The sequence below is a fragment of the Oncorhynchus masou genome, chromosome 23, assembly GCF_036934945.1.
Source record: "Oncorhynchus masou masou isolate Uvic2021 chromosome 23, UVic_Omas_1.1, whole genome shotgun sequence".
Classification (NCBI taxonomy): Eukaryota; Metazoa; Chordata; class Actinopteri; order Salmoniformes; family Salmonidae; genus Oncorhynchus; species Oncorhynchus masou.
The window spans coordinates 17,118,821-17,135,328 of NC_088234.1; the positions used below are offsets into that span (position 1 = coordinate 17,118,821).

The 16,508-nt window shown below is 45.0% G+C and overlaps 1 protein-coding gene across 1 annotated transcript; it reads right to left on the reverse strand.

Moving 5' to 3' along the window:
- Nucleotides 1–9,076: 9,076 nt before the first annotated feature.
- Nucleotides 9,077–13,815, reverse strand: b4gat1 (beta-1,4-glucuronyltransferase 1). Its single transcript, XM_064931402.1, has 2 exons — nucleotides 12,381–13,815; nucleotides 9,077–10,507 (listed from the first exon to the last, which is right to left on the reverse strand). Exons 1-2 carry the CDS (start codon nucleotides 13,485–13,487, stop codon nucleotides 10,316–10,318), a joined length of 1,299 nt encoding a protein of 432 aa, XP_064787474.1. The 5' UTR covers nucleotides 13,488–13,815; the 3' UTR covers nucleotides 9,077–10,315.
- Nucleotides 13,816–16,508: the final 2,693 nt, after the last annotated feature.

The following is a 16,508-nucleotide window of genomic DNA, read 5'->3' on the forward strand; positions in this document are numbered from 1 at the left end:
GTCAGGGGGGATTGTACTGTGTGTGTGTTCAAGTGGCACACAGCCGGTATTTAGAGGAACAGAGAGAGGGAGAAAGATGAACCGGGGGTAGATCATACCATTAATCTGACCCTGTTAGGTCTCAGACACTTCCCTCCACTGCCACACACACCCCTCTATCCCCCTCACTGAACCCCAACCAACCCCCAATCTATTAACACTGAGAGCAGACTGAGGAAGCTGAAATCTGATAAACCACTCCCAAGACGTTAGAACGGGATGAATCATAAAATGAAGACGGGATGAGGGGATGAGGGTGTGTGTGTGTGTGCGTCAGTCAGTATCAGGGTGTTTAAACTGTATTGATTTACTGAATACTATACATTCTTAGAGGCATTGTTTTGATATGATACAGACAATAGCATGCTGATGGAGCCCGCCAATGTTAACCTAATCAAATTGTTCATATTCTTAACTTAATTATCAGCATTGCACTCTTTGACCTATATAGTGTATTTATTGATATGTAGGCTACGTGTGATTTTACATTTTTTCTATGTAGTTCTGTCCTTGTCTATTAATGTTCTGTGTTATGTCATGTTTCATGTATTCTGTGGACCCCAGGAAGAGTAGCTGCTGCTTTTGCAACAGCTAATCCTAATAAAATACCAAATACCAAGCAAAGTTTTCAAGCTGAATCAAACATATTGGGGCTGAAGAGTGGTCATCAACCTTGTAGCAACATTTATATCTATTTATCCATTTGTTAGCAGAGTTATTTGAAGTGTCAGGAAACAGGTGGGGCTGGATTCAATCTGTATTGCTGAAGTTCAGCAGTGTGGCGCGCTTGAGCCGACATATGCAACGTTTACTGTGTATGCAGTCTCTGTGAATGCGGGAACATTGCCCTTACATTTCAATCACGCTGTAACTCTGATATTCAGCGCTAGGGATTGAATCGAGCCCTTGGTCTTAGTAAGAGCATGCACTGCGGCTTCACCAACTCTCCAATGTGTTTTGTTCAACTTGTAAACTTGCAAGAGTGCAATATTGACTATAAAGGCAAGAAAGTTAACAACGGGATGGTTTAGCTACCTGGCCGAAAAAATGGTCTCATAAGTTATGTGACTAAACAACTACGAACTCAAAGCAGAATGTGTTTGGTTGGTTTTGCCATGGTTTTGCCTTGTGCTATAACACCACTACTTCTACAGAGATACAACATAATACATTTGTGTACATTTTTGTTCTAATTAATTCTGTGACCATATGCGCATATCTGGACCCCCTTCCCATACCCCCCTCCCCTCTTCCCTTTTCTGGACAAGACAAGGCCTGCGTTACAAATGGTACCCTATTCCCTATAAATAGTGCACTACTTTTGACCAGAGTCTTATGGGTCTTGGGAAAATGTAGTGCACCATATAGAGAAGAGAGAGCCATTTGTGATGCAGTCCAAGGCATTATGATGGTGGAACCCCACTTGGCATAATTAATTAGGCTTAAGCAAGAAGCCCTGCTTAAAAACTAGCTGTTGGTTTTGCCATCAGGAAAGGCAGGGGGTGTTAGGCCCTGTGGGCGGGGTATTATCCTTCCAACCATGCTGTATAAATCCACAACACAACACAATTAACAAGCAACTGGGAGGAGAACTAATTACCATTATTTACTCATCATTGGCCCCAACCCCCATTTCTCCCCAAAGAAAAGGGGGTCAACACACACACAGCGAAACACACGCAGTAAGCACACACACACACACACTCGCATAAGCGTAACACACCAACACAAACACACTAATTCCCTCCCTGCAAGTGAAGTAGGGGCTAATTACAAATGCATTTGCAACTCAATACCAGTATAGTCTCAGACAGTTCTAGTGTCCCGCCTGCTCCCCTGTTCCTTCCCCACCTAGCAGAGCCTCCCTCGCAGCACCAAACAAACAATATATTCACTTCCCCTGACGCTGTTGAGCGGTGCTATAGAGGTGAAAGAGCAAAAGACAAGGGGGGAATCCTCATCTCATCGTAACAGCCAGAAGGACACCGCAGAGCTCTTATTTTAGCCAGCATTTACCACGTGTTGACAACATACCGGTTTTTGTTGTTTGCATTGTACTAAATATCAGTTGACTTTTTGTTGTTGTTGTTGAGAGGTACAGTGTATGGCGGGTTGATCAGTTTTTAAATAAATGCATACTTTTCTCCCTGTGATATGATGATATCCACAGGAATAGGTTTTCAAACACAACTAAAAAGCAGAAAGGCTATCTGTCTATGTAACTTTTCATGCTAATGAAAATGAAACCCCCAAAATGTTTACCACATTGTACAATATTTACCACAATGACAAGTTACCTAACTAACACACATCTCATTTCCAGGAGAGATTCTACAGAAAATCCCTTCTAACTTGAATCAATGGTCAAATTAGTCTAGATGTCACCGGGGGGTCATAAAGCCGAACAGAGATTATATATCATAATGAGATGTTCTTTTCCGCTTCAGTTAATGGCCCATCCTCCTAATACAGTCCCAGAAAGTACTCCACCACCCATAGAAGTTGAAGCACGAGCTCTGGCCACCCATCATGGAATCGCCACTTGGATGGAGATGCCCGCTCTCTAGTAATACTATTTCTATGGATCCACCCTAACGAAGGTATCATCCACTGCTGTGTGTGAAGATTAGTTTACACAAGGGGATCTCCTCTCGGTGGCTAACCGACCAACTGACGACACATTCTAATTTAGGCTCTCTGCAGGAGAAAATAGATCCAGAGACGGATGGGTGGGTGGACGGATCACTCTCAGGGTTTGTTTGTTTAATTACTGGGCTGGCCATTGGCCCTTGTGCTCTGAATCTGTCATTAGTGACTAGCACCAAAGGCTACAAGAACTACATATTTACATTTTTGCAATTTAGCAGACGCTGTTATCCAGAGCAACTTTCAGTAGAGTGCATACATTTTCATACTTTGTTTTATTTTGTACTATAGGAGATGATCCTGGTGGCTATTAGTGGTCATGGTGATGTCTGTCTTGACATTTTTAGAAAGGTAAAGGTCATTTACTGCATTTCTATACAATTTAAAAAGTCTAAAATGATATTAGGAGCACAGCAAAAAACAAGCACAAATGACCCCAGCCATTATCACATTGGCTGCTGTAGCTTCATTCACCTCAGTTGATCTACAGACACACAGCTTATGAGCTATACTATTAGCCACTACACAATAACTCACATTTATACAGCACCGGGATTAAAAACTATAATGTAATACGTACAGAGGGATCTGTTAGCAGAAAAAGTATTTTATTGAGAAAAGGTAAACAAATACATTTGCTTTACAAAACTCTTTTGTTGCTACATTTGTACATTTCCTGTAATTCTACACACTTTGGCATGATTTATGCCATATGATATCCAAGTGAGAGTGACTAACAAAATCAATGGGTGGCCCCTGGAGGTCAGGGCCCATGGGGGTCAGGGCCCCTGGGCATGTGTCCTGCAAGCATATGCCAGGTAGGTAATATGGCCATGATTACTACTGGTTTAGAAAGCTGGCTAAACTAACTAGACTGATTTACCGATTTAAAAATGTTATACTGACATGGGCTGATTGAGTGACATAACAAGAGGAAAACTGCTGATGCACAACTAAGTTTTGAAATTTCACCTGTATTCTACTATTCTAACTCTCAACAGTAAGTTGAGACCCCAACTGAGTCTGTATGTATATTTTTTTTACTAAAAAAGACCTCAGTGTCCTCATATGTAACTACAGCCACCCTGCCGCCATGACATCATCACCCAGAGACTAGAAGAGAATATCCAAGGAAATGAAAGAGAGTCTTAGAATTCTTTGAAATCTTAGAAGCCCTGTGTCAAAAAAACTATTCACTGTTCGCTTCATGCATTCCGTCTGCAACTCAATAGGCAGTTCTGTGGATTTGGATTGGAGTCTCAATTCTATTGGTATTGAGTTATATTTGATGGTTACCACTCCTTTACCAATTGTAGTCAAATTGAATATCATACTCATAAACATTGTTTAAAATGTGTACTTGTCTTTCAAGTCTCCATACCTGCGAACTTACTGATAACTTTTCACTCACCAGTTTGGCCATCATGTCTTTATTGTCTTAGGTGTCTCTCAAGGGGAAATCATTTCATTCTCATGCTATGCAGCCTCGCTGCGATTCAATGATATAACAGGTGTTATTGGAGTTGTTTAGAAATGTTAAATGGCTTAGAGGTAGGACTTATTCTCACCTAATACTTTAATGCTCATTAATTCCTGCTTCAGTGACTTACCTCTTCTGATCCTCCCTCCCGCCTCACCCACAGCCATGCCCGTCAGAGGAGAGGTGGTCAGCCAACGGGCCCCACGGGAGGGACAGGTGGACAGAGTGAAGAGTGGGGGAGGGATGAAGAGGATGGTGATTTAAGAGTGCTTAAAGGCTCATGCATAACATTTGTTTGTGTGTCATCTAGAGGCACTGATAGGAGAGTATTGCATACACACTGACCTGAGCTCATAATTACTCTAAAGAGCCCCGAAGAGACTTAAGTAATTGATTGATGGATAGATACTCAGAGATACACTTTGAGACACATTGTTAGCATGGTTATTATTAATTCATAACAAATACAAATGTTTTATTTTCCAGCGGGTGAATGTGTTGTTTTACAGGGCCATCCCATAGTGGTACAATGTCCCCGGAGCAAAATAGTGTTAAGTGCCTTGTTCAAGGGTACAGACAGATTTTTCACCTTGTCGGCTCGGGTATTTGAACCAGCGACCTTTCGGTTACTGACCCAGCACTCTATAATTGTCTTTATTCTTGAGTGACGTTTAACAAATGGAAACTATTTCTACTGCTTTTTGTTATGGAAAAACATGTGTACCAGTGTGTACCAGAGAGGTTTAGCCAGCCAGCTAATTTACCTAAATAATCTAAGTGTAGCTTTTTCAATGAACCAGAAAATCCTTGTTATTTCTGGTTGTTTATCAAAAGTTAGCTGAATAACTCATTGATCCTGATTTATTGTATCCCCTCTTGGTGCACTCGCCTCCACTTAGTCTTAATGCAATACAACATGTATCATGTCAAATCCTAACTGGGGTCCCAAGCTGAAGGCCCAATGAATGTGCAGCTGGTGTACAAACACAGTCAATAACATGTCATCCTTCATCTGTTACTAAATGATTGTGATAGAGGATCTTGCATTAGCGCATCGATCGAGGAGACAGGTTTAATTTAGCACCGTGTGACCAGTGTCAGGTCAGTAGGTTCCTGCACCAACTTGTTGGTTCCTTGTTGTGTGTGTGTCTGTATGTACGCAACTGTGTTCGAGCCTCAGTGCACGTGACAGTGTGCAACTGTGTGTCAGAGGGGGACGCCCTGCCCGCCACCGTCCGTCTGTTCGCTCTTGATGAATTCACGCGACAGCGGGGAGGGGAGAACTTGGAGGAGGCTTCTAGGAAGCCGCTGGGCAGCGGGGAAGACAACGTGAAGGCGAAAGAGGCGAGGAGGACTTGGAGGCTAAAAGCAAGGCGCTGGTGAGGCTCGGTGAGAGAGATTACCGTGATCCGTTAGGCCTGATTGTCTTTGCCCCTGGTCAGTGTCACACCCTATAAGAACCGCCCCTACTAGCTGGATACCAGGGGGGCGGAGGGTGGAAGGAAGACGTGTGAGCAGGATACGTTTAAGGTGCTAGTAGCCAGGGTGTCCAAGAACACTCGACTTAACTGGCCAGAGTAATCTGGGTGCGTGCATCGGTGGGAACTTGTTCCATAAGCAGACATAACCTACTCCTGAAGCTGCCATTTGATGACTGATAAGCTCACACTCGTCTAAGTGAGACAGATCACTCCCTCCCGGTGTTCAGTGTTACCAGGTGACAAAAGCTGACCTGTTCCTCTCACCCCTCAGACAGATGTCTCACCTTTTTGGGGAAATGTATACAAAGTCCCGTTGTGTTTGACCGGTTTCTCTCAACCTGAGACACAAGCACTTCTCACATTTTACTGAAGTGTAGTCCTATTTGGTTTATAGTTAGGATATTACTTAAGTAATTAAAAAAAAAAACATTTCCATGTAGTCAAAAGCTACTTTTGGTTAAAAAAAGAAGAAGTCATAGTTAAGTTTTAACATGTTGTTGATCAGTCATGACCTATCAGCTTGAGAGTGACCTCAGTTGAATTCAGGCAGACCCATCAGACATGGAACACTCAACAACTTCTACTTGGAGAGTGTAGGACAGATTTGATTTCCCTTTTCTAGTTGGTGACATTTTATTTAACTTACGTTAATGTTGTTTCAATGACACACAATGACTCAAAATGCACCTTGAGATAACCAGACAGCATTTATCCTGTACTGCATCATACAGTTATGTTATTCAACTCTGCATACAGAGACTCGTCGTGGTTCAATTCAATTCCCTACAACTTTACTTATCCCCTAAGGGGCAATCAATTGAGAAGGGCATTGATTGATTGATTTACCAGTCAAGTGCTCTCTAATGGTCAATCAACAGAGGTAGCCTGTCATTAGCAGCACGCAATAAGGTTTTAATGGTGAACCTTTTCAATGACTGACTGTTTAACATGCTGTGTCCATAGACAACAGGTCATTCAGCACTACTTTAATATACGTCCCAAATGGCACCCTATTCCCTTTACAGTGCACTACTTTCGACCAGGGCCCATAGGGCTGTTAAAAGTAGTGCACTATAAAGGGAATAGGGTGCCATTTTGGGACACACCTTGACTCTCCAGTCCTAGTTTTGGGGTCACTGCTTCCTCACTCCACAAAGCCCCCCCCCCCCCGTAGTACAGAAGCTGTCCACACACACACACTGTGTGAAACACACCGCCTCTCCTCCTCCTCTCCTTGCTAATCCAGTGGTAGGCCTCCTGCTAGCTCCACATAGAGGCCAGCCCTAATTGCTCTTGTCGTAAAGCTCCCTGACCCAAATAAGCTGCAGCTCTCCAAAGCTGTGGAGATAAACCCCACTTTACCTCACCAAACCTGCTTAATACCACCCCCACCCCCCCAAACACCATGGATGGGACGAGGTGGGGGGTTACTAAGGAGGGGGCTGAGGGTGACACCGAGGAGAAGGGTAGGGAATCAGAGAGAGAGGAAGAGACAATATGCTAATAGTCATTGGTCCGGTGAGATAAAGGAGAGGCACACAAAAAATAAACGACAAAAGAAAAGAATATTGAAGGAAGATTTTTTTTTAAATGATATGGTTGTGAAGTGGAGTTGTTGGGGTGAGAGAGGAGATGTGTATCAGTTTAGATAGGAAGACTTCCAAGAAATGTTCAGCTGGTGTTGAGATTATGAGCTGAACGGGTTGGTATGATGAACCAAGTGTCCAGCAGTAGTGATAGCGTGTTATTCTCTTCTTTGTCTCTCCACCTGGTTCGGGAACGCAAGGCGGCTTAGCCACAAAAATGTCACTTTGTCACGAACGTCCTCACGTGGCAACCGTCACACCACTAGTCAGCTAACCTCATTAACGTGTGTTGTTGCTATTAAGTTTCTCTATAAAATGGAGATGAGTGTCATATAAATGTATACTCTTTATACCGTAATCACTTGCGACAGACTGTTTCGCAAGTCTTTAGTCCCTACTTGTTATGAAAAAATACAGCATTTCCAGTTTGGTTTTCAGATATGCCTATACGGCTGTGTTTACACAGGCAGACCAATTTAGATTTTTGTTGCCCAGTTATGGGCAAAAGAGCTGATCTGATTGGAAAAAAAGACCAATATTAGTGGAAAAATATCAGAATTAGGCTGCCTGTGTAAACGCAGCCTATGAAGGCCTATGATTCCCCCTAGAAATACATTAGGTTAGAAAAAAAAAAAAACACCACTATGAAGTGAAAAACATCACTTGCGGCTCGGCCATTCTAGTGTTGCTCTGTAGTTCCCTCTTATTGGAAGACTTCTAGGCTACGTCCCAATAATATCTCCTTTCTCCTGAAGTGTGCACTTGTTCACTTCACTACATTGATTTGAAAGGACATTACTGGTATAATAAGAAATATGGTGGGAACATCCACTAACCCTGGTCTCCACCTCATCCACCCTCCCAATGCTTTCAGATTTGTGGGAAACTAGTGAATGATCGCACATTTCAAAATAATTCGATATTATTGGGACGCAACCCTACTAGATGTGTGTCTGCCTTACAGATCTAATTCAACATACCCCTATCAGGCGTTAGGCAAATCACAGGGCTCTGTAGAGTTTACTTCAATACAGGTCATGTTGATTAGTAAAAAGGGGCCTTTAATTGGATGTTCGGCCGAATCACCTTTGGCGTCACCTCCCATCGGTTTAGGGATATCTTTTAAACTCACAAGCCATGAACAACACCACACTACAGATACGGTTTGCTTGGATGGAAAGATACATGTTCACTTGCAAATTCATGAATGGATAACTGTCCATTATTTTATATATGATGACTTTTCCACTTCCTGAATTGAAAGCGGAATTCATAAAAAAAACGGGAGAGAAATTGAGATATACCCAATGTGTAGTTTTTGCATCCAATCATCTAAGTCAGTACCCCCAACAGCACAACATTTTAATTTTAGCCCTGGACAAGCACACCTGACTCAACTTGTCAACTAATCATTAATCCCTCAATGAGTAGAATCAGGTGTGTTTGTCCAGGGCTTCAACAAAAATGTGTGCTGTTGGGGGTACTGGAGGACTGGAGTTGAACACTTATCTAAGATGTAAACACCTTCCCAATCATCTAAGAAATATATGGTGAGCATGAAAATCTACTGGATTGACGTACTCAGGAACTTGATTTAGAGTCAACAGAACAAGAACTGTAGTCCTACAAGATATATCCTCTGAACATAGAGAGCCTTCACTCCATTGCCTTCTGCTGGTTTGTGTTGCTACTACACACAAGTGTGTGCCAAAAAAACGTTCTACATAGCAAATTGAAATGGTCAAAAAATATTTTGATCGTTTTAAATAATGTAGTAACATAGTTCAGCCAATTAACTTCCACTCCAAATAGTACATTTAATGAAAAGCAATTTAAGAATGAAGTTAAAGTTTTGTTGTATTTTAATAGGAATCCAAACAAACCATGGACATTTACTTTCGGACAACTTGAACCACTCAAGTCAGGGAGAAAAAATTACATTTGAAAAATATCTCACTAATATGTAAACTTTCAAAATGTAATTAAAATGGTACTCCCAAATAACTAAAAACAACATTTATTAGTGGTTGGAGTACAGAGCTTCTCTGTGCTACAGTAAGTTCTTCACAGGTCTAACGAGTCAGTCCCCATCTATGCAGAAAATAGTAGTACTGTACCATATGTTCACACGCCAAATATCCAGGATGCAGACTATGGGTAGGTCCCGATTGGCACCCTATTGTTCTATTAGTAGTCTATAGAGAATAGGGTGCCATTTGGGATGGACGCTAGGGCCTACACACTGTACGTGACCTGAACAGCTGATCACCTTTAAGAAAACAACATCAGTGTTCACAAAACACTTCACACTTCAAATATTCACAAACCATAACAATCTAATCCTTTATAAATAAGTGAGCATTTAAATTAAATAGAGTATCTATGTCAGTAGTAGTGAATAACATGTATATTATCCGTTGCTTTTACAGTCTCTCTAAACATTCATCAGTGTTTGTAAAACCTGCAGGTATTAAATAACTTTTTCCAGTTAACACGCTGGTATGATAACAGTGGTAGATCCAGACCACTCACTCTTTCCTGCTACATAGACTACATCTCTCTATGGTAGTGTCCCAACTTATATAGAACAAGGTCATATTTACAAAATATTCTGTGTCACAAATGCTCTGTAAGTAAAAAGTTTAAATGTTTTGTTCTCCTTGAGCTGGATGAAGGTCAGAGGGCACTGGAAACCACTGGAAAGTATAAGACCACCCTCACTGTAAATACATAGGTAACGATGATGAAGAAACCCTAGTAGTCAGGTGTCTCTCCAGGGGTTGAATGAAAGAAAAATTTGCAGAAATTGATGGACCAGACTGGCTCATGTTGTAGTGTAGGGAGTCATTTGTTGATTTCTTGCTGGACAGAAGTCTTGTGAACTTCTCCAAATCAACCCTTCGAGCCATACTTAGGGGAGCAGTGATCCAATGCTGAATCAAACTATAGGGCCAGACCGTACTATGTTGGCTTGGATATCAACACTAGCACGATACCAGCAACTACGGTGGCTGCGTAACCAGGCCAACCCATTGATTCACCGTATAGTGTCAATCAGGCACCAGTGTTCTCACCTGGTCTCCTCAGCAGCGTCGAGGGGAGGAGGGGTACTTGGTCTTCAGGCCCTCCTTGAAGCTGCGGAAGAGCAGGCGGTTCCTTCGGTTCTCCTCGTCTTTCCTGCTGTGGAACTCGCCCTGAACTTTGAACCCTTTGTGCACCACGAAGGCAGAGTTCAGCACGGAGAACCTGTAGCCTGCCACATGGAGCTCACAGGCCTAGGGAGGGGAGAGGAGAAGGGGGAGAAGAAGTAAGGGGAACAACATGAAATGGTGATAACTTTATTCAGCTAAAAGTTATCTCCAGAGATGTTCGATCAGGTTCACGTCCGGGCTCTGGCTGGGTCACTCAAGGACTTGTCCCAAAGCCACTCCTGTGTTGTCTTGGCTGTGTACTTATGTAACAGTATAACTTTAGCACGTCCCCTCCCCAGGCTCGAACCTGGGACCCTCTGCACACACCGACAACAGTCACCAATGAAGCATCGTTACCCATCGCGCCACAAAAGCAGCGGCCTTTGCAGAGCAAGGGGAACAACTACTTCAGGTCTCAGAGCGAGTGACGTCACCGATTGAAACTCTATTAGCGCACACCACCGCTAACTAGCTAGCCGTTTCACATCAGTTACACTCACCCCCCTTTTGACCTCCTCCTTTTCTGCAGCAACCAGTGATCCGAGTCAACAGCATCAATGTAACAGTTTTTAACTTCAGTCCGTCCCTCGCCCCTACCCGGGCTCGACCCTCTGCACACATAGACAACTGACACCCACATAGCATCGTTACCCATCGCGCCACAAAAGCAGCGGCCCTTGCAGAGCAAGGGGAACAACTACTTCAGGTCTCAGAGAGAGTGACGTCACCGATTGAAACGCTATTAGAGCGCACCACCGCTAACTAGCTAGCCATTTCACATCGGTAACACTTCGTCATTGTCCTGTTGGAAGGTGAACCTTCGCCATAGTCTGAGGTCCTGAGTGCTTTGGAGCAGGATTTCATTACGGATCTCTGTACTTTACTCCATTCATCTTTCACTCAATCCTGACTAGTCTCACAGTCCCTGCCAATGAAAAACATCCCCACAGCTTGATGCTGCTACCAGCATGCTTCACCGTAGGGATGGTGCCAGGTTTCCTCCAGACGTTATGCTTGGCATTCAGACCAAAGAGTTCAGTCTTGGTTACATCAGACCAGAGAATCTAGTTTCTCATTGTTTGAGAGTCTTTAGGTGCCTTTTGGCAAACTCAAAGTGGGCTGTCATGTGTCTTTTACTGAGGAGTGCCTTCTGTCTGGCCACTCTACCATAAAGGCCTGATTGGTGGAGCGCTGCAGAGATGGTTGTCCTTCTGGAAGGTTCTTCCATCTCCACAGAGAAACTCTGGAGCTCTGTGTCAGAGTGACCATCGAGTTCTCTGACCAAGGCCTTTCTTCTATTTAAGAATGGAGGCCACTGTGTTTTAGGGGACCTTCAATGCTGCCAAAATGTTTTGGTACCCTTCCCCAGATTTGTGCCTCAACACAATCCGGTCTGAGCTCTAAGGAAAATGTATTCGACCTCATGGCTTGGATTTTGTTTTGACATGCACTGTCAACTGTGGGACCTTATATAGACAGGTTGTGTCTTTCCAAATCATGTCAATTGAATTGACCACAGGTGGACTCCAATCAAGTTGTAGAAACATCTCAAGGATGACCAATGGACACAGGATGTACCTGAGCTCAATTTCGAGTCTCCTACCAAAGGGTCTGAATAATTATGTAAATAAGGTATTACAGTTTTTATTTTTTATAAATTTACAAAAATGTCTGAAAACCTGTTTTTGCATCATCATTATGAGGTATTGTGTGTAGATTCCTGAGGATTTTACAAATCTATTTTAGAATAAGGCTATCACATAACAAAACGTGAAAAAAGTCAAGTGGTCTGAATACTTTACAAAAACACTATATATTTTACTGCAGTGCAAGTGTTCTGCAGTGTACGGTGTCAGTTGATGTAATGAAGCCCTAACTGTGTGCAACCATACACACACGTGCCGCATCTCCACTGCAATCTAGAGTACCCGGTTACCCGTATCCATACAGCACATACCTGGCTGATGCGGTTGAAGCCGTACTGCCTGAAGTTCTCGTCATACAAGGGCACGGTGCGGTGCCCGATGTAGAAGGGCTCCCAGGGGTCCACCCAGGATAATGTATAGGCCACATCCAGGGGCCCCAAACCCTGACTGTGTCTGTTCACCCACTGAGAGTAGTTTGTGGGGGCCTGGCACCGCGGGCATAGCTCCTCGTAGAAGGGCCTCACCTCGCCCACCTGATACAGCTGCACCAGCTCCGACTTGGTGGCAGGCATCTTGCGTACGTGGCGGATCTCGAAGGCGGGCAGCACGAAGACCTCGTCCGTGGCGGGTTCACGTCTCATGACCAGCGCCAGAAACTGCTGGTGGAGGTCAGCACTGGGCGCCATGTCGATGTCGATGACCAGGATGTAGTTGGCTTCCGTGCCGCCACGGGCAACGTTCCGAAGGAGATTATTCGGGTAGGAGACGTTTCCATTTCCACCAATGGCGTAGTTCTGGTATTTGTCTCGGTGCGTCTCGAGCCTGGCAAACACAGCGGCACAGTCCTCAAGCCCGGTGAAATGCTCCCGGTCCTGCTCTGGGAAACTGGCCATCTGCCCAGAGTGGCACACCAAGTGAAAGTCCACCAAGGCCTGGATCTGAGGGCAGAAGATGGTGAGGGCGTAGACCAGGGCTGTGGCAAACTTGACATCTTGGCCATGAGCGAATATGGCCACAGAGAGAGGGTTTTGCCACCTTTCCACTAAAGAATTCAGGTGGTGCAAGTTGTTGATGGATGTGTGCGTTGCTAAGGCCAAGAAGTGAGAGCTGGCATCCGCTCCTGGTTTCTGATTGGTAGAGAAATCGCTTTTTATCAAGTTCTTGTACACGCGGTATTGTCCGCTGGGATCAAAGATACCCCCTGTGGACAGAGAGTACCTGAGACGCTCTTTCCGTGAGTTTTTCTCCGGGTTGGCATTTTTCTTGCCAGAGCTCCCGAAGAGCTCTGAGTATCGGTAGCGCTGCTGCTTACCGTGCAGTTTCGATAGGAAGGAGAGGTAGATCATTTGTAAGAGTGCCACGAGCACCAGAGCGCCGAGCACCACTTTGAACGCGGAACATTTCTTAGATAAATGCATTCCCGACCATTACATGTACACCACATGCAGCAAGTCAAAAATACTTGAGCAATATGCCCCAGGAAGGTATCAAATCTACCACTGCTAGTTGGCTAGCTAGCTAGTTAGCTACACGGCGCTAGCTAGCTAATTTGGCAATTTGGGTACGTGGGGGAGCTCGAATATCTCGTGTCGTTGACACCACGCAGTGCTGCCACAGGGTTCGATTTTAGATCGTGAAATCATTGTACGTGCCTCCTTCATATCTGATGCTTTGCGGTTCTGTCAATCTCATAGCGTTTCAGGAACATCAACAAGACGTGTTATTCTTCTTCGATGGGGTTTATCAGCGATTGACATCCAACTTTATGGTGCATTACCGACACCTACTGTACTGGAGTACGGAGAGAAACCAAATCCTACATGCCAGCCCCGTTGCTCTTAAAAATATAAAATATGTGTGACTATATCTAATGACGTTCTACTCCCTCATACTGAATCTCAGCCTCGCTCCTTCCCACACTGTAGCAATAAATTGTAATTCCCACATTAATGCCCACTGCTCTACCTCCTCACTTGCTTCCTGTAACTTCCTGACTACGTATGGCACATTTCTTCCCCTCTTCCATGAGGCCCCATCATCTGCAAATAACAACCTCCCAATATCTGGCTGTACCTGAGAGTAAACATTATTGATCATGATTGAGAACAGAGGATGAATCACACTCCCCTGTGGTGTACCGTTATCCACCAGGTAGCTGCCTGATAGACTTCCCCACCCTCAAAAGGATAGACCTTCCAAACAGGAAATCCTTTATCCAGTTGTACGTTCTTCCTCCTGCCCCCATAATATCAAGCTTGATTAACCACCCCTCCTTCCACATCATACACCTTCTCCAAATAAAAAAAGATAGCTACAACAGTCTCCTTGTACACCTGAGCCTTCCTGACTTCTGCTTCTAAGCAGAGCACTGGGTCCATAGTTCCCCTACCGTTCCTGAACCCCCTGCTCTCCAGGAAGTAAGTTAGCGTCCTTCCTATCCTCCCTCCTATCTAGTGCCCCAGGATGCTCCTCTCTCGTTCTCCCTCTGCCCCGCTGACAAATTTGCTGAGCTATGCACTTGGACAAATGCTTTGGCCATCACCTCTCATCATCTGTTACTGCCACATCCTTCCCACTCATCAACACTGGATAATCCCACTCCCTTCTGACCCCACTCATCCTCTTAATCATCCTCCACACTTCTCTCGCAGATGTCGCCCTTCCAATGGTGTCACAGGACCGACGCCAACATGACCTCTTTGCCTGACGGATAGTTCTCACCAGGGCCTGATAATACTGAATCAGATGTTGGAAGTTATGCATCCTTTTCAGTATTCGAAATGCCCTGTTTCTACTTCTCAGCATTGCCACACTCTTCTGTCCACCACAGGACTGCTTTCCTCCTTCTCCTCCCTGAACTCTTAGGTATAGCCTCAGTAGCTGCCCCCACTAATGCTGTTCTCACCCAGTTATTCATACTATCCACATCCCCTCTCATATCCACCCGAGCCATCACCTGCTCACTCAGCTCCTGAAACTGATCCCACTTTGTCCTTCCAAACACCCACCTGCCTACTCCATCCACTGACACCCCGTCCTCACTCCGGCCTACTGTGTATACTATGGGGTAATGATCACTCCCTACTGTCGACTCCTCCCATACCTCCCACTCACAGATTCCTGCCATCGCACTGAATACCAGAGTGAGGTCCAAGGTAGAGCCTTTCCCTGTGGCTACATCAATCCTGGTCCCCCGGACCTCCCACTCACAGATTCCTGCCATCGCACTAGATACCAGAGTGAGGTCCAAGGTAGAGCCTTTCCCTGTGGCTACATCAATCCTGGTCCCCCGGACCTCCCACTCACAGATTCCTGCCATCGCACTAGATACCAGAGTGAGGTCCAAGGTAGAGCCTTTCCCTGTGGCTACATCAATCCTGGACCCCCGGCCATCATTCAGGCACAACAGATCTTTAATTTCTATTAGATTTTCCATTACTTGGCCATTTCCATCCTTCTGCCCCCCCCCAATAAAATCCCCACACCACATTACTTCTATCCTGGTCCTCCACCCTCTTCAGCACTTCTAGGTCCAATATCTTCCAGGGGTTTTAGTAGTTCACTACCACTAGCACCCGTACTTGCTTTTAAAAGGTAGCACATCACCCCCCTCCCCCTACATCTCTGTCTTTACGAACCACAAGTGGTGCAGTGGTCTAAGGCACTGCATCGCAGTTGCTAGCTGTGCCACTAGAGATCCGGGTTTGAGGCCAGGCGCTGTCTCAGCCGGCCCAGGGGGCGGCGCACAATTGGCCCTGCGCCATCCGGGTTAGGGGAGGGTTTGGCTAGCAGGGATGTCCTTGTCCCATCACGCTCTAGTGACTCCTGTGGTGTGGCAGGCTGGGCGCATGCACGCTGACATGGTCGCCAGGTGTACAGTGTTTCCTTGGACATGTTGGTGTGGCTGGCTTCTGGGTTAAGAGGGCATTGTGTCAAGAAGCAATGAGGCTTTGTTGGGTTGTGTTTCTGAGGACTCAGGGATCTCAACCTTCGCCTCTTCGGAGACCGTACAGGAGTTGCAGCGATGAGACAAGACTGTAACTACCAATTGGATACCATGAAATTGCAGATTTTCTTTACAAAAATATCTATGTATACCATATTGCCGCCCACCAGCCCCGTAATCCCCGGTCTAGATGCTCCTAACCATCTCGCCCTTGAACCTGTATCTCCCTGGATCACCCTCTCTGCCTCTGCATATGACACCCTTCCTTCCACTCTCACTTGTTGCACCTCCACTGCCTGCTTCATTGCCTCACACCCACTATGAGCACCCCCACAGCTGCAGCACTTTGGTTGTACACCATCCCCACACTTCCCATACTCATGCTCCCCTCCACACCTGGCACACCTCTTTTTCTCTTTACAGACTGTTGCCACATGCCCAAACCTCTGGCATTTATAACATCTTAAAGGCTTTGGTACATAAGCCCTCACCT

Coding starts and splice junctions, on each gene's coding strand:
- b4gat1 (XM_064931402.1), bottom strand. CDS start 13,487: ATGCATTTATCTAAGAAATGTTCCGCGTTCAAAGTGGTGCTCGGCGCT. Junction 10,508..12,380: donor GCTTCAACCGCATCAGCCAG/GTATGTGCTGTA, acceptor TCCCCTCCCTAG/GCCTGTGAGCTCCATGTGGC.